Source organism: Mercenaria mercenaria, chromosome 1, assembly GCF_021730395.1.
Source record: "Mercenaria mercenaria strain notata chromosome 1, MADL_Memer_1, whole genome shotgun sequence".
NCBI classification, from domain to species: domain Eukaryota; kingdom Metazoa; phylum Mollusca; class Bivalvia; order Venerida; family Veneridae; genus Mercenaria; species Mercenaria mercenaria.
In genome coordinates, this window is record NC_069361.1 from 47673735 (window position 1) to 47697826 (window position 24092).

Here is a 24092-nt window from a genome sequence, read left to right on the forward strand (position 1 = left end):
GATTGGATCTGAATGATTTATCATGGAATCCAAGATCTATTGTTGTTTAAGATATTTTGCAAGTTTGTATCAAATCAAACCATAAATGTAGTCTCTATATGGCTGCAAAGGCCAAAAAAGCAAATTTTGGCCATTTAAGGGACCATAACTCTGGAACCCATGATGGGATCTGGCAAGTTTTCGAAAGGAACCGATATATTTATGCCAATACAAGTTGTGTGCAAGTTTGATTAAAATTGATTGCAAAATGTGGTCTCTATTGTGTTCACAAGAAATTGTGGACGGACGCCGGCGGACGACGTACGACGGAGGACGGACGACTAAAACTCACCTTGTCACTATGCGACAGGTGAGCTAAAAAAAAACTATGACTAACGCCTATCTAAGATGTCACTTAAAAGAGGAAAACAAATACAGGAAGCTTAAAAAAGGACTATAAAAACTAATGTAGAATATGTGGTTGGTTATATACGAGTTTAACAGGAATGCACGTGGGTACACGTTTGCAGTAGATTGGCAGTTATCAAAGTTTTCAAAATAGATATAAAGCATACAAACAGATAAGCAGGTGCAACAAAACAAAACAAGAAAATCAGCTGACTGCAAGTGAAAGAGAAGGAATTTTTCAATGGAATAAATAGCATATCAAAGTATGCATAAATAAACTATGTATTCTCCGTGATACTCTACACCGTATGTCATGATATGAGCCGCGTCATGAGAAAACCAACATAGTGCGTTTGCGACCAGCATTGATCCAGACCAGCCTGCGCATCCGCGCAGTCTGGTCAGGATCCATGCTGTTCGCTAACAGTTTCTCTAATTCCAATAGGCTTTGAAAGCGAACATCATGGATCCTGACCAGACTGCGCGGATGCGCAGGCTGGTCTAGATCCATGCTGGTCGCAAACGCACTATGTTGGTTTTCTCATGGTGCGGCTCATCTGTGCTATATCTTATACCTTAGATAGGGGGTGCACTCAGTCTGTACAAAATGTTACATTCGGAAAAGACCTGTATTTTTGTAATGCTACAGTCATAATTATGTCAAGTTTACACCTGTAGATTATATATAACAACATTGATTTTGCAGTTGTAAATTTCATTTCACTTTACAGCTCTAACATGAACGACAACATTTAACAGTTTGGACTAGGCAAATTGGATACAACTGTAAAAAAAAACTAAAAAAGTTACAGCTATAAAAATGGAAAACAGCAACAGCTGTAAAAATGTTTAGCAAGACAGGTGTTGAAAAAGAGGGCATTATTCAACGGAAAGAAAACAGAGGTACAAACAGTTTTAGGATGAATAGTAATTCTAAAGAAAATGAAGCATTACTAGAAAAAGCTAAATAAATAAAGAACAATAAGAAATATAATTGCAAACACAAAAGGTGACCAAGTAGAAACTATGAATTAGATTTTGTTTATAAAAATATCTTTATTACTTACAGGTTTTTAACGCATGTCTTTTACAGTAAAGCAATAATGGCCTAAGGCAATATCGCGACTAGTAAGACGGGATACAAACGCTATCGATACTTTTTAAAACTGACCGTGCGACCGTTCTCCTCCAACTGAAATTAACGGAATTTGGATAAGAGCCCGCGAATAAGTGCTTTCCATCTGACAAACAAAGGAACCAGGGGGATTTCTGGAATTACAACGTCTTCGATCTGCATCTTCCTGCTATCCTAAACTGCAATTACTAACAGTCTTCTGGAGGTGTCGCCAATAAAGGTAAAATTAATGGCTTACACACGCACGCACGCATACCCACACAAACGAATGCACACGCGCTCGCACGCAAACATACATCGATCATGACATTATTGGTAGTCCACAAATGACCATATATGTGTTAATAGGCGAGAACACTTGATATTTCCCATTGAATGCTGAACGTAAATAAGTAAACAGATAGAAACAAAATAGGACTTAACTTTAAGAAGGCTAAATTCGCAGTTTTTCGAGTGATTCAAGGGCCATAATCCAAGAGTGCCAGGGGCGATTTGGGTGGTTATCGAACTTGGCCGAGATATTATGCCTACAAATATTGTCAGCAAAGCGGACAAGGCTAAATTCGCAGTTTTTCGAGTAATCCAAGGGCCATAATCCAAGAGTACCTGAGGCGATTTGGGTGGTTATCGGACTTGGCCGAGATATTATGCCCACAAACATTGTCAGAAAGTTTGGTAAACATCGGATGAAAACTGTTCGACTTAGGGAGCGGACAAGGCTAAATTCGCAGTTTTTCGAGTGATTCAAGGGCCATAATCCAAGAGTGCAAGGAGCGATTTGGGAGGTTATCGAACTTGGCCTAGATATTATACCCACAAACATTGTCAGCAAGCTTGGTGAAGATCGGATGAAAACTGCTCGACTTAGAGAGCGGACATGCTTTGGACACCGCCCGCCCGCCACCCGCCCGCCACGGGTCATCATATAATACGCCCTGCTCTTTCAGAGAAGGGCGTATAAAATTACAAGTATTTTACTAAAAGCAATTAGAATTTACGGCTCTTTTTCTTCAATGATATGTCATAAAACTGACGGCTCTGAATCTTACTAAAACGTTTTAAAAGCCTTTGTAGATAACGACCGAGGATCTAAAATGCGCGTTTTGTTTCCTTACATGCATAAAATCATGTAAATGCTCAGTATGTGCAAGTATGTGCAACAGTCAGTTACAGACCAGTCAGTGCCAGTAAGATAAGAAGTTGACGACCAACATTTTTGCCCTTTTATTCAGCAGTTTATCATTAAGATGGTCCTTATCTTTACTTGCCAGTTTGAAAATATTTTAGTAGCATTAAGCTGAAATAATGGAGCTGGTGCACTGTTTATTTGTCCTGGGCTTTGTCTGGCTTTCGCACGCCCAAACAACTGGTAAATATCTTTTTTTTCATTCATTCATTTCTGTTGTACAGGTCTGAGAGATTTTCGGATCGTTTCGTCGTGTGCTAAAGACTTTCTCGCAGACTGACATTTTAATTTTAAGCGAAATTTAAATCCAATAAGCGGATGTTCTTTTATTAGTTCTGGCCATGTTCTTTAGAAATATGCACTTAACGTCATTTTTTAAACAATTTTCAAAAAAGGAAAAACGTATTTGCATATATACCTCACAACATATACTCACGACATAATGACATAATTTTGTTTAAAGTTAAAAGGCACATTTAAGTATATCATTTTAAAGCTAAACAGTTTATCACTAAACTTAGAATTGTTTAGCCTACTAGTAATCATTTTGCGTGTTCATAATTATGGAAAATATCTATCTTTCAGATTCCAGTACAAATGGAACAGAAGGTAAGGATTTACAGTTCTCTAATCAATGCAATATCAAACTATTCATTTCTGATAAAACAGCGGATATTTTACTTTAAATAAATTAGCAGACATTGCTAATGTCATCTTATTCGCTTATTCATCAAGTACTACAGTAATTCGAACACATCTGTCCATTTCTCATAGTTTATGTCCTAATGGTGAATGTCGATCAAGTCTGGCATTTAAAGATAATATGCACACTACATGTTGAGTATCTCGTGTCTGAACTACTTTCAGGATGTGACCACAATAAGGCAGACATTGTGTTCCTCTTAGATGCCTCTTACAGTGAAGGGCAGGACAACTTTCGCAAGCAGCTAGACTTTGTCAGTAACTTCACTCAAGGATATGACATTGGTAACTATATTTGTAAAGAGTCACATGTGGTTCTGGGACAACTTTTGTATAAAAAAAAATAGAACTACTGCCTGATCCTTGCAAGATCGTAAGTGGCAACTAATAATATCTGACACTTGGGATTGCTGGATCTCTGTGATTCCAGCAGTTATAAAAAGGTTTTGATTCCAAGCCGGGATTTAGGACCGGGCCCAGGGAGACTGCGCCACCTCCCCCGCCGCCCCCTCCTCAAGTCGACTGAGAAGTGACCTATACTCAAAATTGTACTCAAAATTTAGATCAAAATATGCACCAGAGGCCTCTATTTCATACCTATATTTAAAAAAAATCAGGGGATAACAGGAGCGGTTACTGCCTCCCGCAGCTACACTTACTCGGGGCTGTGCGCCTTGTCGATGAAGCCTTCATTCTAAACTGGTGTCCCCCACCCCCACCCCTTGCCCAAGTCAAATATTTCTGGAACCGGACCTGGATTCAAAACCTCATATTTTATTTCCATGTAAGTAGGGTGTGAAACAACAATTTTAATTCTGTTTGGTGTCATATAGCCTGCACTGTGTTGATGTACCGTAAATCCCAAACTAAACCAAATACTTGTCATGAAGGTGACTTCTTACAGCATTAAACTAAAGATGTCAGTTCATAATATAGTAGAAGGTTAAAAACTAAATCGCAGCTCTAAACTAGTGTTATAACAGAAGAATATGGCAAGGTGTATAAAATAGGCTTGGACCACTTCTATGACAATTTTGTTCCTCATGATAGCGTTGTTTTCTTATCATAATACCGTTGCTCTTGACAGACCCGAATGACCTTGAAGGGAATTTTAAGAAGTACAGACCGAAAGTACACCGACATGAACAGAATAGTAGAGTGAAATAGTTAAATAGATAAGATAATAACTGATAAGCAGACATTCCTCTCCAAAATCAAAAGGACATGCCTCCACTGGAACGTTAAAATTTCAATTTTTTAAAAAGAGACAGATCAAAAGATATTTTAATGTAAATATTATAAAACACAGCTAAATTCCTCTCCTTTGCATCAACATTTCATAGCGTGACTAAAGCTATTGAGAGTTTCTACATATTTTTAGTTACTGTAAAAAAGGGTGTTTTTATAGATAAAAGGTTCCTAACATGCACAGAATCATTTTATATTTTCTTTATATTGCAATAACTAGCTAATGAAAGCAGTTTCGAATTTTCGAAAAAGTTGACATAGATCTGAAGGCCCCCGCCTTTAAGGAATTAAAGTATTTTAAACTTAACCTTTAAACTAATCAGCAGAAACCTTTTAATTGAGGTAATGTGACCACGTCGTCTCGTAAATTCAACTATCGGTACGGACCCATTGACAAATTATCACCGTGTCCTTAATGGTGTTGCTGTCTGTGTCCTGCATTCAGCAAAGGCATTGAGCACATGCGTTTCTTTTACGGTTTCATATTTATTTTTGACTAACATATTCAATGTGTTTCTATGGTTACTGTTACGTCTATAAGGGGAGTTATTTTGTATGCACTGGGTGGACTTGACTGTGTACACCGTTTTCGCCCTGTACACCGATTTCGCCCGAATTGTACTCGTTTCAGACGGGCTAGTTGCGCGTGCACCGATTCGGTACACATGCGTGACATGCTGAACATCACGGCGCATTCGGGTGTACTGATCATGTGATCATGATAGTCCGTTGTTGTATGAATCGAACCCACGCGTTGTTACATGATTGGAGTTAAAGAGGGAGATTTGGAGCCAATAAACTAGTTTAAACTCACAAGTGATGATTTTGCCACTGACCGTTCCAAGGCGATGCCCTGTTGTTTTCCTTATCATATGATATCTGTGTCTAGTATCTGTTCTAGCTTCTATCTATATATTATTGCATTCTTTATGTTTATGTATACATATGCCCTTCAAGTGTATAATTGTATACATCTATACGTACCCTTATTTTCACGTAGAGTGCTGTATGGGTGGCTGCGTTCTTAAGTTGTTGTTTTTCTATTGAAATTTTGTTCTTTTTTTTTCTTACAGTTTCCGTTTTTTCAACGTGTTTATTTTAACACCAATATATTCTCTTTAGGTCCAGACAAGGTGCAAGTTAGGGTAATAGCCTTTTCAACGCCTTTATTTTAACACCAATAATTATATTCTATCTAGGTCCAGACAAGGTGCAAGTCGGTATAGTAACGTTCTCATCGTATCCACACAATGCATTTTACCTGAACACGTACAAAGACAGACAGACCTTGTTGAATGGCATCAAGAATGTTCCTTACAAGTCAGGTAATTACTTAAATACTACATTCCATTCGAAGGAATAGCTCGATCAGCTTTGGCTGCACATGTGTATTCCATGTAGCACGCCCCACCGTCATGATTTTCTATAGCCTTTTTCACAAATACGTGTTGCAAACTGCACCGTAAAGTTTCTACACAAACCGTATTTTTGGACAAAGTTTAACATACTTAGCCTTCACATTTGTCCTAAGGTTAAAGGTTATCTACCAAGAATGCTTACAGTGAAACACCTTTCAACGTAAATTCAAATTTTTCAGAACGAATTTTAGGTTCTTCACACGTTTATCGGCTAGCACACAGTACTCACTTCAGCGCAAAAATGTATATGTGATTTTTTAATCAATGTTACTACCAACATTTTATTTTTTGCGCAGAGATGACGATATAGTAAGCTGATGAAGCGTGTCGGCAGTATCGTAAATTATACGATCCGTCCTTTATATGCTTCCGTATGTTTTCCACCACTCGCTTTTCATGAATGAAGAATGAAAGAGAATGAATCCATGATTTAAAAAGTGTTTGATTTCATTTTCAGATATGCTAATTACAACATTATCAAAACGTTAATGTTTATCCTTTAGGTGGCACATCGACTGATGACGCATTGAAATTCGTACGGACAGACAGTTTCACAACAGCTCACGGTGGTCGGTTTGGTGTTCCAAAAATATTGGTGGTAATGACAGACGGACAATCAAGCGACCCGACAGGAACGGCCACGGAAGCTAGAATCCTGCATTACGATAATATCAAAGTAATTATATGTTAATCACCTATATAAAAAAGCTACATTTCAATTATATAACTTTTATTTATAATTTTGATAAACTGTCTGTTTCCGTGTAAGACACCGAGTGAAATCAAGATGCAATATTTTCACGAGTGACGAAGTAACGACATTGTCTTTATTCTATTTTTATTGCTCTATGTATAGTGTATAATTTAAGCGCAGTAGGTATTGACTATTTATTTTATATTGGTATTTTATTGTTATTTCTTGTATTAACTAATGAAACTGAATGCACATTTCAGGTTATTGCTAATGGTATCGGTAGCGGCGTCAAAACTAAGGAACTTAACGCAATAGCTACCGACAGTAAACATACTTTTTCTGTGATTTACATTTCAGGTTATTGCTATTAGTATCGGTAGCGGTGTCAATACAAAGGAACTTAACGCAATAGCTACTACAGTCAACATACTTTTTCCGTGATTTACATTTCAGGTTATTGCTATTGGTATCGGTAGCGGTGTCATTACAAAGGAACTTAACGCAATAGCTACTGACAGTCAACATACTTTTACCGTGACTTACAGTTCAGGTTATTGCTATACCATTCAGTCAACACATTTTTGGCGTGACTTACATTTCAGGTTATTGCTATTGGTATCGGTAGCGGTGTCAATACTAAGGAACTTAACGCAATAGCTACTACAGTCAACATACTTTTTCCGTGACTTACATTTCAGGTTATTGCTATTGGTATCGGTGGCGGTGTCAATACAAAGGAACTTAACGCAATAGCTACTACAGTCAACATACTTTTTCCGTGACTTACATTTCAGGTTATTGCTATTGGTATCGGTAGCGGTGTCAATACTAAGGAACTTAATGCAATAGCTACTGACACCCAACATTCTTTCACCGTACCGTCATTTGACTCCCTGCAAACAATCGAGAAGGATATTCAGACAGCAACATGTAAGTGCCTTTACCCTGAGTATTGGAAGAGGAACTGTCCGTTAAAACTGAAATGTATAAAGTTTACTCAAGAAGTTGATCCCGTATGATTTCCACTGAGCATCTAGCATATTTATTAGTGAAATACTGTCATATGGGCTCATGTTTATAGAATACATTACATCGGTTGATATATGTATCAAAATTATATCGAATCTCCGAACCTGGTCAGTATCGCATTAGAAGTATTAGGATAAAATGGACTTTGGATTTTATATTTTGCAAGAATTTGTATGAAATTATTTTTCACAATAGATATACTTAAACGCCTAAATTTACTGGCTAATCGAATGACGTATTAAAATCGGTTATAAGATTTCAAATATTAAACAAAAGTCAGTAAAATTAAATGAATATTAATATAATTTCAGGTGTGTCTGAGAAAATTGGTAAGTAAAATATCCATTTCATTTGATAATATTTGAGCCGTGCCATGAGAAAACCAACATAGTGGGTTTGCGACCAGCATGGATCCAGACCAGCGCAGGCTCCATGCTGTTCGTTTTTAAAGCCTATTGGAATTGGAGAAACTGTTAGCGAACAGCATGGAGCCTGACCAGACTGCGCGGATGCGCAGGCTGGTCTGGATCCATGCTGGTCGCAAACCCACTATGTTGGTTTTCTCATGGCATGGCTCATTTAACGCAGTTTAATGACTTGTCGCTTCTTTACCGCCTCGGTAGTAGCCTGGTGGTAGGGCGCCCGGTTCTAGTGCGGGAAGCCGTGACCGCATCATACCAAAGACGTAAAAATGGTACTTGTAGCTTCCTCGCTTAGCGCTCAGCATTTAGGGGATAGTGCTAGGACTGGTTAGCCCGGTGTTGGTATAATGTGACTAGGTGGTGTATCATGTCACGTGTCTACACTCTACAGCGAGATATTTCAGTGAGGCAGAACTATAAAGTTAGACATTGTGCTCACTGCTACAAGTAGACACCGTTGTTTATATGACTGAAAAAAATGCTGAAAAAGACGTCAAACCCAAACACACACACACGTGCTTTATATATTTTAAATTGTAAAACAACTTTCTGTTAGGTCTAGCTATTCAGAGTTTTACTTACATCTTTGTGTGACTTATGTTACAAATGTTACAGATTTAGTGACATGTGAAAGCAAACAAGCTGATATCGTTTTTGTCCTTGATGGATCAGGCAGTGAGACAGCCGTCAATTTTCAGAAACAACTTGAATTTGTCAGTAATGTTACAAACACGTAAGTATCTTGCAAAGAGCGGCTCCCAAATTTTCAGAAACTGTTTGAATTTGTCAGGAATGTTACAGGCATACGAGTTTCATGCAGGAAGGAAATCTCCAATTTTTACAAACAACTTGATTTGTAAGTTATGTTATAAACATGACCATTAGCGTGTTTGTTTCGCGTGCAGTGAAGAGTGTCCAATTTTCAGAAATAACATGACCTTGTTAGTCCAATCTTAACGTGACAGTTCTATATATCACAATCACATCTTTTACTGGCTGTTGATCTTTAGGTTTTGGACCCACAATGAAATCGGCAATTTCCGTGTGATTCCGCAATTCGGTATTCTTCGGGCGTAATCGTTGCTCAGCTTGGTCGTGGCTTTCGTAAAAATAGGAAAATGCCGAAATCGCATACGGAGAATACGTAATTTGCCGAGTGTCATTTAATACGGATCCATTAACTTACATTTAATACGGATCCATTAACTTACATTTAATACGGATCCATTGTCTTACATTTAATACGGATTCATTACCTTACATTTAATACGGGTCCATTACCTTACATTTAATACGGATCCATTACCTTACATTTAATACGGATCCATTGCCTTACATTTAATACGGATCCATTACCTTACATTTAATACTTATCCATTACCTTACATTTAATACTTATCCATTACCTTACATTTAATATGAATCCATTACCCTACATGCAAGAAAGATTCAACTGTTTTATTATAACCAGAAGCACAGTTTTATGCAATATCATTATCTGAAGTCTTCGTTAAAATTACCATGGAAACACTATGGAATCTGTACCGGGCGAGTGATTCGAAGTCAGCACCCATAACCATTCGGCCACAGATGTACCTCGATTCAATGTCATATAATGACAGAGTTCTTCCTAGGCAAATGATAGGGGACGTGAGTCATTACAATTCATGAACTAACCCAATCATAAACTTACCAAGTCATGAACTGATCCAATCATGAACTTACCAAGTCATGAACTGACTCAATCATGATGAGCTTACCCAATCAGGAAATGACCCAATCATGTGCTTACCCCGTCATGAACTGATCCAGTCATGAACATACCCAGTCATGAACTTATCCAGTCAGAATGAGTCTGCTATAGTTTTGTTTGGATGCGTCCTGTGCTTCCAAAAAATCTTTTCTCCGAAAAAAAGGTAGTTAAAAGCGTGTTTTTTTGATGATTAGAAACACACATGCGTTATGTATACAAATGCTATGTGCTGCATTGCCAACAATTGATCTTTTTTCTAGATTTGACATAGGACCCAACGATATTCAGGTTAGTCTTGTAACATTCGACACCCACGTGTTCAACGAGTTCTTCCTCAATGCGTATCATAACAAGACGGATGTTATAAATGCTATAATGAGTGCAAAATACAATGGTGGAACGACAAACACAGCCGAAGCCTTGAAGTTTGTCCGCCAAAACAGGTAAGAGCATTTAAAAAAATAGGTCTAAATGCAACACTGATTAATTTGTTGCTGATTGGTGTTCAGATATAAAGAAGTCCCAAGTTTTTCTCATTATAACTTGTTATTTTGAGCATTTTCTCGTGTCGTTGGGTTTCCGTATTTTTGTTTGGAAATCTTTCTTATATTGTCAACTTTCTCGCACTGATCGGTCATACAGTGTTGTTTCAATGTGGACAGATGAAAGGTCAGAAATCTCTCTTAGATGATACATGGCCATGCTTATCTTTGAAGTATTTAAATTCCATTGTATTCTTGAACATAACAGAAATTAGTAACAATAAAGCTCAGCGAAACATATATCGAAATACAGTATCTAAATACTGTTAAATTCATATAATTTTATGAACATTAGCAATACTTTGTTATAATACTACACAATACTGTTTGTTATGTTAAATACTTGCAGCTGTAACATTGAGCAACTGTGTAAATGTTATAGAAACTGTCAGATTTATCTTTAAAGTTTCAAACCTGAGAACGGTGGCCGAGGTAACGCAGTAACCAGACTTGTTGTTGTACTAACAGATGGAAACTCGAATTCCCACTATTCCACAAAAATGGAGGCAACTAATCTCCACCATGCCGGAGTAAAGGTAGTTACGTATTACGTTATTTACTTCTAGCTTTTACCATTTTTCTGACAATGTACCTTTAAATTTCTGCTAGTTTTAAAATTTTTTTTACCACAACATGGTTTAAGGTGGGTTTTTTTAACCTTTTTTTTACGGGCCTATGCTAGTATTACAACAACAGCTGTATATATATCACAACTGTCTGGCTTCTTTTCCCCCAAGACAGACGATGGTATGATGCAGAGTATGAGATGAAATGTACGTACTGAAATAGTGAAATATTTGACGCTTAGAACACCGAGACGCCATTATTGCAGCATAAGTGTGTATATTTTCCGTATCCGACGGGAACGTATAACAGCGTTTGGTATTCTTTAGTGAAATACATGATATGTATAGTTTTAAAAGTAATCATTATTCAAATTTTGCAAATTTATACAAAATCTTTCAGGTCATATCTGTTGGTATTGGGTCCTCGGTGTCGACGACAGAACTTACAGACATCGCTACTGATGCTAACCACGTGTTTAAAGTTGCTAACTTTAACTCGCTTGATTCAATACAAAGAGAGCTAGAATCGGCTGCATGTGAGTCAAAAATATTTGAAATATACTGGGCGTCATTGAAAAGTTACCACTTAATATATACCTCTTTATTTTTTTTTTATACAATATCGACGTCACTTTTTCATGGCCTGTGCGCGGTCTATTACTCAAAGACCCTGTCTGATCATGTCTCCTAACCCATTTCATGTCAGGTGAGAACAGCACAAACGGCGTGCAAATTCACGACATGAAAGTTCGGCGTCAACCATTCAAATGGCCTGATGGCGTTGATCGTGCCTTAAACTTGGCATTCTTAGCAAAGATATTCTGTTTTTTAACGTATTCCTGTTAGTATGTCGACTAACTTTCAAGTGCGATGAATGATTTGCGATAGAATTTTCGTACATGTCGACATTGCTCGAAAAAGTCATTTTGCACGTGCAGCTCGTGCCTCAAATGGAGTTCATCGAATTTGACAAATGTTTACATCAGTGACGTCTCAGTTGTGTCAAAAATGTAGTCGAATTATGCTTTTAACACAGTCCAATGCGTCTTTTTAAATATAAGGGCCATTAGGGTGGTAACTTTTCAGTGACGCCGAGTATATCTCGTAAATGTTATAACACACTAAATAGCTACCACTATATATTCTATATAAAATGACAAGTTTTCACAATGCTGCAATACACACCTAGACCCATTTTAAATTTCTTTAACTTACATTTTCTTGTAGAGCAACATTTATACTGTAAAAATATCCAAAGAAAAGTAGGGGTCATGTTTGATGCAAGAAAAATATTTCTGGTCAAACGGACACACCGTAATTTTTACACTGAAATGACAATCACAATTTAGGGTAGGGGTGTATGAATAATTTTCACATGTTAAATCAGTTTGGAGTCTTTTTTCAACATACAAATGCTACCAGTATGTCAAGTATAGGCATGCAATATGATTTCAACCAATATATAGCAATGATTTCAAGGAAAAATCCTTACAGCAAAAAAAACTGAGAACTATTTGAATCCGCCATTATGCGACTACCATTTTTTCATAGGTGCTCAGGCTATTTAGTGTCTGTATGCCTAAAAGCAAACGTTATATACTTTCGATTTATGTATTAGAGTCTGCCTATAAGAAGTCGGATAAAGACCAAACATGAAAGTAAGATTAAAATGGAAGTGTCATATAATATGTGTTGGATGACGCACTTCGTTTGAAGTGAAAAATAGTATTTCATGTCAACAGTCGTTTCGTACTTGTTTGTTTTACGGAAGTTGACTGGTTTTATCAAGCAATTTCCGATTTAAAATGTTCTACATCCTTTGGGCAACTGAAAGTATAAAAAAAATATATCTATAATTTTTGCCCAGTTTTGCAGCTCTATAAAACTAGATATCACGTTCGTTCATACAGTCTAAAATTTATACTAAAACTTCCAGTCGCCTAATGTTTGCAAATTTGCAGCGTTTTATGTATATATCTAAGCTACTATATTCTTGCCAAATTTGTTTGAAACGTGACTAGGGATTACATAGAGACACGCGTGCGGCAGAGAAGTTAGCATTTGACCTTTGACCTTTGAATATGTTGTATTATTTGAACATGTAGTCCTCCTTCGACGTAACAATCGTTGTAAGTGTGTTAGAGGCTACTCTGTTCGTTTATTCCTGTTGAAAATAAAAGGGAGAAACGTTAATTTGTATCGATAGATTTCATTTGCTTACTCGGACTGTGTGAGTTTTAATATACAACCACAGTAGCGGAGGTCGGCCAATCGAAAGCGGCCATAGCTATGGATAGTTAGTATATATAAATCAGCTATATACATTTTATTTTAACACGAAATGCAGTTGAGCGATAAACTAATTTTAGACGTTTCCTTACCATTTTTAAATCAGGCACAACACCATCAGAATGCGGAGACAAACCAACAGATATTGTTTTTGTTTTGGACGCTTCAAGCAGCGATGGTGCCGCCAACTTTCAGAAACAGTTGGACTTCATGACTGACTTTGTGAAACAGTTTGATATTGGACCAAGTGATGTCCAGGTTTCACTTATAACTTTCAGCTCATCGGCACACAGTGAATTTTACCTTAATACGTGAGTGCAACAATCTAAATTTTATAAGGATTTAAACCTGACATTTTCATTGCAGACTCAGTTTGAAAGAACGTACTTAAAATTAATTTCTTTTGTTAAAGTCCCCTTGATTTTTTAATAGATTTGGAGAGAAATTTTTAATCGATACAAGGTGACAAGATACTTCATTTACACAAAACAATATCATAAAAGTTCAAACTGACTTCGATTAATAGACTTTAAGATAATTGTTTTTCACTATAGTTAGAAAGTTCAGTCTCAGAAAAGATCAAACAAAATGATATCGCTCACTATGGTGAAAATGTCTTCCCCGTCATCAGTTTTTAACAATTTAACTACATTTAATACTGTATTGTCTACTTGGGAAACATGTGTCACACTGTTTAGTGGAAAGTGATTTGTTTCAAGCACTTTATGGTTAATGTCCAATTACGACAAGCGCCTAGCTATACAGTCGGGCCGGCAAAAGTACACACAAAATGAATGATTCGTTGATAGTTTATTTTACCGCCTCGGTAGCCTTATAGTACAGCGTCCACTTCGAGCGCGGGATGTCATGGGTTTAAAAAGGGAAACTAGCTCTCCTCACATACCTTCGTATGGATTCTATCAGGAATGAGGTGTCGAGAGCGATTAATACAAGTTGTACAATGGACCTTAAATAAATTAGTATAAACAATTGAAAGCTTATAAGCTGACAGTATAACACATTGGTAAATTATTGTCATATTAACATAAGCCCGTATTCAAACTTTATGTCCATACATAATACTTTGAATAGTTCAACCAGATGTAAATACCGTCCGAATATCATAATAAAACATTATTTTATCACACCAGAAACAAGGATAAACCTAGCCTTATTGCTGACATACAGTCTGCAAGATACCGCGGAGGAACCACGGCGACGTACGACGGTTTACGTTACGCACGTTACTACCACTTTGCGCATTATCATGGGGGACGAGCTAACGCAACTAAATTAGTCATTGTTTTGACCGACGGTCGCTCAAATGACGTCAGCAGAACTATCACCGAGGCTGTCCAACTTAAGGTAACTAGACGATTAGAATCAGACAATAGCCTTGTTCATGATACATCATAATATCGAAAATGATTGAATTGATCTTTATTACAGACAAAGATATCCACCTCGGTAGCCTAGTGGATGAGCGTCCTCTTCGAGTGCGGAATCGAGGTCGTGTGTTCGAGCCCCGGCCGCGTCATACAAAAGACGTGAAAAATGGTAACAGTAACTCCATTGTTCGGCGCTCAGCACCGGCTTCTTTTCTCCCATACCCTTTTGGCGATGGATTCCATCACGAACGAGGTGTCGAGAGTGATTAACATAATTTTAAGAACTTGCTTCACAATCGACCTAAAATAAATAAGTATAAAATAAAATAAAATAAAGATATCATTATTATAAAATCATTAAATTTTAATTTAATTTTAAATGTGTTCCTACCACCACAAACCCGCACAAAAAAAGTGAAACATAGATTTACTTATAAATTTTATCTCCACAGAATTCAGGAGCAAAGGTCATTTCAATTGGTATTGGTTCAAATGTAAATCAGTATGAACTGAACACCATAGCAACTGACAGAAATCACGCCTTCACTGTTGGTAGCTTCGACATTCTTCATACACTGCAGGAAGAAATCAAAGACGAATCTTGTGGAGGTACATGTATATCAAATAACAAAACATTTCCTGAATAATATCAAATATTTATATTTTACATTTTAGAAAACTTAACAACATAATTATGAAACAAATGACTGCCCTGAAATGCTTACTTTTCATGAAGTAACACGCTGCTGATTGAACTGGTAAAATATTGCAATGACCCGAAATGAAATATGTCAACGAAATAACACTTTCTTTTAAAACTAATTGTCATAAAAACCAAATAGCATATGTACACTCTATATACTGTTGCAATGACTTCTTTTTTATATTCACAGAAGGAAAACCAAAACCAACACCAAATCCCGGTGAGTTGTTATTTTGAGTCCATTGACAGTTTTATTTTTCTTCTTTTTTTGTTGTTTTTGTTTTTTGCTAAAGTTCCTATTCATTTTAATATAAAAACACAAACTTGTGAGGAGGAATATAAGTCAACATCAATAAGGGTTAATATCTAATAAAAGCCAACGAGTCGTTATCAGTTAGACTATAGTATATAAGTTTAAACACAATCTTGCAAGGCATATGATTTAGGACTGACTGTCAGTTTTAGATATCCCTACTCATTTAAATTTCCTAACTTTCTTCTTCAATATTGCTAGCATTACTTCATTATTTATATCTTATATTGTATGCAATTTTAAAAGAAAATATTGGTCTGAAATTTATGGTGTTGAGTCGCTACTGACAGAACGGAATAACGAAATGGCACAAATCAGCCACCATAGAAATTACACGAAGGTGCAATCATTGCGATGAAATGAAACTGTAACTATGAATAGAAAAAAACTTTACATACTTATCTTATTCTATGCAATCCATCTTTATATTTTCAGAATGTGGCAGCCAGCCGGCAGATATTGTTTTTGTGCTCGATTCTTCCGCCAGCGAAGGAAGTTCAAACTTCCAGAAACAGGTCGATTTCGTCAGGGACTTCGCTTACCAGTTTGCTATTGGACCACAGGATGTTCAGGTATGACCAAATGCAAAATTCGGTGAAAGGTTACTGACAGAGTCATTGAAGAGCGATCGAATGGAAATTGTATGAATGGGTAGTGCACTTGGTATAATTAGAAATAGATCTATCGCTAAATGCTTGCTTATAAAGGTTCAAATCTGAAAATGGCCACATGTCAAAACTGTGCCGATTTAGATGCATTACTTAGAGAATATTTAAAAAAAAAAAAAAAGAACAAACACAGGTTAGGAGACATTTTTGTGATTATTCAACATAGAGTTATTGCTCTTGCAATAAACACGTCTCTTTTTACCTTTGTTCATTGCATCAAAACAGTGATTTCGGCAAGTCTTGAAGACTGAAAGTTGTATATAAAACAGGTTGGGATTTCACGAGGAGTACATGCACATCTAAACATAGACAAAGCTTAAACATCTGAAACACTTCAGATTCAGGTTTTACAAGTACTTTTTTAACGTATATACTACATATTTCAAACTCGCAACTTTTTACATTTTGACCCATCATTTGAATCCTGTATGTACCAGTGTCTGTAACAGTAAAAAATCTTAACACTTTTATTATTGTTTCAGATAAGTGTTGTAGTTTTCAGCAGCGGTGCCCATGAACAGTTCCCACTGAACAAGTACCACGACCAAGCATCTCTCTTGGCGGCTATCTCCAGGATAACATACAACAGTGGAGCGACATATACAGATAGGGCACTGTCTTACGTTAGAACTAGCAGCTTCACTGCAGCCAAGGGTAAATGAGCCGCGCCATGAGAAAACCAACATAGTGGCTTTGCATCCGCGCAGTCTGGTCAGGATCCATGCTGTTCGCTTTCAAAGCCTATTGGAATTAGAGAAACTGTTAGCGAACAGCATGGATCCTGACCAGACTGCGCGGATGCGCAGGCTGGTCTGGATCCATGCTGGTCGCAAACCCACTATGTTGGTTTTCTCATGGTGCGGCTCAAATCTATATAATTTAACACGACTTGAAAACAAGAAATGTGCTATTTGCTTGATATTTAAGACGTTTATACACCCAGCTGAAAAAAAAACTGATTTAGTTCCAAGGGTACACAATATAGTTTGTCGGCGAATATATGTAAATATAAAGATATTAATAAGATTAATTGATAAAATGTTAAAATAATATTTTGATACATTAAGATGATTAGCATATGTATGCCTGTGAGTGAATTGAAATGAATGTGTGTACAAATGATGATGAATGAATGAATATCTATGTTTTTCAAAGTCACCATTGGCTAGTCCCAAAGAAGAATAATTGAGCCGCGCCATGGGAAAACCAACATACTGGCTTTAGGACCAGCATAGATCCAGACCAGCCTGCGCATCCGCGCAGTCTGGTCAGGATCCATGCTGTTCGCTAACGGTTTCTCAAATTGTAATAGGCTTTGAAAGCGAACAGCATGGATCCTGATTTCCTGGGTCGCAAAGCCACTAGGTTGGTTTTCCCGGATGGCGCGGCTAATATGGAAATCTAGGTTTTTCATCTCAATTTGCAAACGTGATAGTAACCACACTGATTTTAAACCTAATTCGAAAGACTAATGGTAATTTTTAGTTCAAGATAAGGGCTAGGGTCGGACTCTTGTCCCCTGTTTTCAAATCAGGATTCTTATCAGTATGACGTACAAAATCATGTTTCACGTGCATGAAACAGGACTATACTGAATCATACTAATAAAAAGAGTGCACAAATTTGTTTGCAGGAGCTCGACCGAATGCAACAGATCTTGTAGTTGTTATAACAGACGGACAGTCAACCCATCCTACAGAAACTTCTAAAGAAGCCATCCTGCTGAAAAACAGAGCAAACACAAAAGTTGTCGCAATTGGTGAGTGCCACGATTATTCCAAAAATTTGGAAAAATTTGAATGCCAGGTTCAATACAATTATAACTATATACATATACTTAAAGGTTCACTAGACCCAGATTTTATGTTTGAAAACATAGACAATTACTACGTATAGTTCATGTAAACATAAAATTTTAGGCGAAAAATAATGTCTCTAAAAATCCATGAAAAGTGAGTACTCTGAAAGTGACTAGTGGTACAAACTTATTGACATAAAATGTTTTACCAATAACTAATTTTTATTTTTTACCCACATTATCATTTTCAGTGTCATATATACATTCTATGCCAAACTTGGTTGAAAGATACAAATCGGGTCTTGTTTGAATTTCATTTAATTTATTGGTTCATATGTTTTTCCTTTATATAATATATAATTATAATCTGCTATTTTTTCTCTGTATTTCATTTATTGAGATCTACAATAAACTGTTCAATACCAAAATTCAAAATACATTTTAATATTATCTTTTTTAATTCTAAGGTATCGGAAATGGGGTAGATCACAGTGAACTGGAGAAAATAGCTTCTGACAGTGCGCATGCGCTCGCCGTGGCAGACTTTAATGCTCTCGCCACCATTAAATCAGAACTTACATTCGTAGCTTGTCAAAGTAAGTGTTTAGTAACAGTTGATTTTTATGAAGTTATTATATTTTGATGGTATAGAGATTATTTAGATTGCAAACGAGCAAGTACTGATGTTCTACAATGGAGCGTTTTAGCCGCAAGAGCTGACTTGAACTTGTCGGCATCCTATCCACTACACCACTATTTATCTGTAGAAACAGCTAGGTTCCGTGATACAATATTATAAAAATCTTTCACTGGCTGAAGATGCGGATTGAAATTTCTTGCATGCCAGACAAGATTTTCCACTGTTTTGCCGGTGCTAGAAAAGCTAATCATACACCCCTGGACCTAAGATGACTCACGTGCTGCAATTTATGAATGAATGCGTAAATTCATACGCTACTATCATAAAAAAGTGCTCTCGTTTTACTTTATTTCTTATGTAAATTAAAGATTATGGCACGCAAGAAAAAGAATCTATCGCTAGTTGTAGGTGCGGATGGAAATATCTGGCTCTCGGGTAACTGTTTTTACCGTCTGAACAGTTACCCTCGAGCCAGATATTTCCAACCGCACCTTCAACAAGTGAAAAGTCTTATATAATCTTGATGGAGAGTAACTGTTTAGGTGGTAATGAGGCTTTGTCAAATTACCGCAAAACAGTTACCCAAAGGCCAGATATTTCCATCAGCACCTTCAACCAGTGGTAGATTCTTTTGCTTGCATACCATTTTCTTCAATTAATAGAAGAAATAAAGTTAAACTTAGTCAAATGTTGTTCTTTTAAGAACTATTTTATTATAGTTGCGTATGAATTTACGCATTCATTCAAAAGCTACAAGATGTGAGTAATTCTAATCCCGGTTTTCCAGCACCAGTAAAAACACGCTGAAATCGTGTAAGCATGCAAGAATCATTCTTTCGTTGACATGTTTTTGTTACTTAAGTGGAATGTTTCCTAAGTATTTTAAGCTCAGTTTAAAAACGAATGTATTTACAAATTTTAAAGCAAAATACTAGTATTGATATGTTTATAAGACGTGAAAAGGTTTAGACGCACAGAAATAGGTATTATCATTTTATATGACATACCTTTGCAGCGTGTGGCTTCATTTCAAAAGCTGACATTGTCTTTGTGCTCGACGCCTCCTCAAGTGAAGGCACTCTGAACTTCCAGAAACAACTGGATTTCGTGTCACGTGTCGCAAATGACTTCCAGATTGGACCTAACCACGTCCAAATTGGCATGCTCACATTCTCTGACTATCCCAACCTGGAGTTTTACCTCAACCAATATCCAGATAAATCCACCTTGCTGAGTGCTATCCAGAAAACTGGTTACTTAACTGGGATCACAAACACTGATCAAGCCCTGAAGTACACCCGCGAGAACATGTTCTCCCCAAAACATGGCGCTCGGGATGACGCCCAGAACTACCTAATCATATTAACGGATGGCGCCTCATCCAACGCAAATCTGACTCTCCAACAAGCCAATCTGCTGAAAAGCCAAAACATTGATATCCTTGCGATCGGCATTGGTTCAAATATAAATCAAAACGAGTTGAATGGTATTGGGTCCGATTCTAACCACGTGTTTACAGTCTCTACATTTGATGCACTCAAAACAGTTCGGGCAGATATTAAGAAAGCAGCGTGTGAAGGTATGTATAACAACTGCAGTTCGAATCTATATTTGAGCCATGCCATGGGAAAACCAACATAGTGGGTATGCGACCAGCATGGATCCAGACCAGCCTGCGCATCCGCGCAGTCTGGTCAGGATCCATGCTGTTCGCTAACAGTTTCTCTAATTCCAATAGGCTTTAAAAGCGAACAGCATGGATCCTGACCAGACTGCGCGGATGCGCAGGCTGGTCTGGATCCATGCTGGTCGCAAACCCACTATGTTGGTTTTCTCATGGCACGGCTCATTTAAAACCACCTCAAAGTAAAGACCATAACTTTAAAACTTAAGTTTTCTTTTTCCCATATTACCTTAAGCGGTACATGTTTACCTCTTTTGAGGGAACTTCCATTAAGTCTACTTTTAACTTTCGCTATGGTGACCATTAAAGACAAATTGACTGAGATTTTATGACTAATCTGTACAGAATTCTTGTCCAACAGCTTCCATAATTCAAAATATCTTCTTCTTTATGTGTTATAAAATCTAAAACTGCCAGTAGGTTTTTCAATAACATACTGTTAAATTAAACGAACTCTACTTATGCAAACTTCGGTTTGAACGTACTCAAATAAACGACCTTCCAGATGTAAGAAAGAGCTATAAAATCTTGACTTTGTATATTATTTTGTCAGCATAATTGCATCAATTTTAACTATAACTTACATTTGAAAAAACAACAACATTTGAATGATATGTCTGACTAGAGTTCTTTAAAGATTTTTGATAGTTTATGTACGTTCTGGTAAAATACTGTAAAATTCTATTAAAAATACCAGAATGACCACAAACAAAAATGCAGCAGATCTAGTAAAAAAGGATAACAACTAAATGATTATCAATATTTCTTTGCTTTGCACTGCAGTCCACAACTTCCCCTCATCCCCTTACCTCTATCCCCGCACAGACTCAAAAGTGTAAGAGCTACAAATATTAAATATTTTCACCCAATTTGTATTTGCAGAAGTGACTACTACAACTACTACACCAATGCCCACAACAACTATGAGTAAGTGTTGTTTTTATATACAAAATGTGTGATTAAATTACAATGATTTGCTAATAATTCTTACCGATAAAACTGGTATAGTGTCGAGCTATTATTAAAACACATTGTTGTTAAAGTTTAAGTCGAAATATAAAAGAGTCTTCCCAATATTTTAGTATAAAAACATCAATGAATGTCATTGATATTGATTTTTGTATGTATTTTGTTAACTATAGCCAATGATTTATACATATTTATGTCATAAAATAGCTTTCCTGCATTTTTACAGACTGTACGCGGTATTACTTTTTATTTAAAATTGAAAATTAAATGAATGTTTTTCTAAATTATAAATGTTATATAAACCTAGGTATGTATTAAATGTATTAATAGTAGTCAAAACTACAAACACATTTTTAACAAGTCACTTTACTTTTCACCAACGTTTCGGCTTCATTAGCCTTCTTCAGGCTTTAAGTTTGGACTTATATACGTATAAATGGTTGGTTGTTCAGTGGTAAAGCACTTGGACTGTCAATCAAGAGAGCCCAGGATTGATTCTCGGCCTGGGCACTGGTGAATTTCCGAAATTCTCTTCATAGTATCTCAGACTTAAGCAGTAATTGTTATACAATGTAAGTCCTCGTGACTAGGTTCTCTTCATCAAGTAGTTAAAGAACCAGACTATATATCTATTCAAAAGGGGCTAGGAGGCGGACTTGTCTGCACCTAACATTTCTCTCCCTTTCACTTTCACTTATACCTCTTACAAAAGCACATTTTAACGTGTTATCATGAAAAAGAGAAGTGCAATATCAATCATGTTACTAGGGGAATTAAATATGAAGAAATGATGAAAATCTTTTTTTGTAAAAGTCTGTGTTCTAGTAATATTCAAAAATGATGTATTATATACTACACATACGTTTTGTTGGGAAATTAGTCAAGCATTGCCAACGTTACCATTTTAATATCTTTTCCAGAGACTACCACAACAGAGCATTTCATACCAGGTACGGTATACATTCGTTATTAAACCATATGTGTTCATAATATAGCAAAATTTGCTCTTTTTCGACGTCAGAAAAAAGAAACAAAATGGCGTGGGAGTAACATTCTAAAGACATAAATATTTGGTTTGGATATAACACATCAATGATTAAAATATGGTCAGTCTTTATAGCTAAACATTGTAGCATAAATATTACAACCATATAGAATTAACTATATTAAAATTAATAATTACACTTACAGTCAATATATGCTTTAATTATGTGAACCGATATTTTTATACCATTTACTAATAGGTACAAATTAGATAAAATGAGCCGTTTTATTTTCAAACATTTTGTATTTGCTGTGTTGTTTTTTTTTCAGACACAACAACAGAACATTTTATACCAGGTATGTGTGTCCCCTTTCTGCTTCTTAATCATATTTCTGAACTTTTTTCAATGAATTTTAAAACTTATCATAGTAGCCTAGTAGTAGTGTTTAGAAATTCATGCAACAAATTGATAAAATTGTCACTAATATCTGTCTTTTTTTCTCTCTTCTACAGACACAACCACTCTTGGAGATGGTAAGTGGTCGCTTAGAAAGAAATCAAGAAAAAAATAATACTCCTTTTTTGGAAAGTCAAGCTATAAGCTAAAGACTAAAATACAGTGCATTAATATTGTGGCTTTTCGAAAAGTGTCGTTACTTGCTTTATCGCCTTTTACGATATTACAAAATGGTTTTGGTAAGGGGAATTATATTACACCCCTTACTGGCGAATTAATTGGATGATTTGATAAATTTCCAAACATGAAATGGTTTCGTCACGACCGCACTACATGAAAATGAAGCATTTATGATATACATGTCCATTAGCTTTTCGCCTGTTTTTTTACACGACTTGACATGCTTTAATGGTAGTTTTGGATGTCCTTTTAAAAAATTCTCAGTCTTTCACTGTTATTACATTTCTGATGCATCTCGCTGAATACGGTTTTAATGTTACTGCTAGCATCTAGAGTTTTGCCTAAATTCAAGCATACTTTTTGTAATTCCAGAGCCACAGGCACAGAAGTAGTTTTTTGAAATTTGGTGAGTATAACGTACATAAAAAGGCTGTAAGTATCCAAAATAATGCGCTGGCTAATTTGCTCAGTATGCAGAATATTGTTTCTTTACTTTATTTTGAGTAAAACACGTATCTCGTTTAAGTATTTAAATTTCACTCAAATTTTCATTTTGAAACTAACATATTGCATGTACTGCTAGAATTCAAAAGAATTGTACTCGACGCATGTCAGTGCGGATGTAAATGACACGAAACATATAAACATGTACATAATGATTATTTACAAAATGCATCTCTTTAAGTGTAGATGTACATTTAAACATATCTATATATGCAGATTCAAGCTAAACTAATTTTCAATAGATTTTAATATACTTATGAATTAATAAAATGGCTAATAGGTTGAAAAATAATGAAAAATATTGTGATGAAAATACTTTATAATAAATTTAGCTTTAACAATATTCATTGTGAGTAAACAATAGAAATGATGACGAAAATACAAAGAAAAAAGTAGAGAGAAACGCAAGAGAGATGATGTCAATAAAAGGGC

General features: G+C 36.2%; 1 protein-coding gene across 1 annotated transcript in view; it reads left to right on the forward strand.

Moving 5' to 3' along the window:
- The first annotated feature begins 2733 nt into the window (after positions 1 to 2733).
- LOC123522948 (collagen alpha-3(VI) chain-like) overlaps positions 2734 to 24092 on the forward strand; it is a 62294-nt gene continuing 40935 nt past the window's right edge. The window contains exons 1-25 of the mRNA XM_053545124.1: positions 2734 to 2891; positions 3294 to 3317; positions 3576 to 3695; positions 5858 to 5983; positions 6580 to 6752; positions 7565 to 7700; positions 8111 to 8128; positions 8837 to 8954; positions 10235 to 10417; positions 10923 to 11052; positions 11483 to 11618; positions 13478 to 13682; positions 14523 to 14736; positions 15212 to 15368; positions 15653 to 15682; positions 16211 to 16347; positions 16926 to 17097; positions 18077 to 18202; positions 18709 to 18837; positions 19897 to 20460; positions 21448 to 21492; positions 22455 to 22484; positions 22849 to 22875; positions 23033 to 23053; positions 23529 to 23544. Of these exons, the coding sequence (XP_053401099.1) occupies positions 2828 to 2891; positions 3294 to 3317; positions 3576 to 3695; positions 5858 to 5983; positions 6580 to 6752; positions 7565 to 7700; positions 8111 to 8128; positions 8837 to 8954; positions 10235 to 10417; positions 10923 to 11052; positions 11483 to 11618; positions 13478 to 13682; positions 14523 to 14736; positions 15212 to 15368; positions 15653 to 15682; positions 16211 to 16347; positions 16926 to 17097; positions 18077 to 18202; positions 18709 to 18837; positions 19897 to 20460; positions 21448 to 21492; positions 22455 to 22484; positions 22849 to 22875; positions 23033 to 23053; positions 23529 to 23544 (3101 nt within the window). The 5' untranslated portion in view covers positions 2734 to 2827. The remainder of the gene's footprint in view (positions 2892 to 3293; positions 3318 to 3575; positions 3696 to 5857; positions 5984 to 6579; positions 6753 to 7564; positions 7701 to 8110; positions 8129 to 8836; positions 8955 to 10234; positions 10418 to 10922; positions 11053 to 11482; positions 11619 to 13477; positions 13683 to 14522; positions 14737 to 15211; positions 15369 to 15652; positions 15683 to 16210; positions 16348 to 16925; positions 17098 to 18076; positions 18203 to 18708; positions 18838 to 19896; positions 20461 to 21447; positions 21493 to 22454; positions 22485 to 22848; positions 22876 to 23032; positions 23054 to 23528; positions 23545 to 24092) is intronic.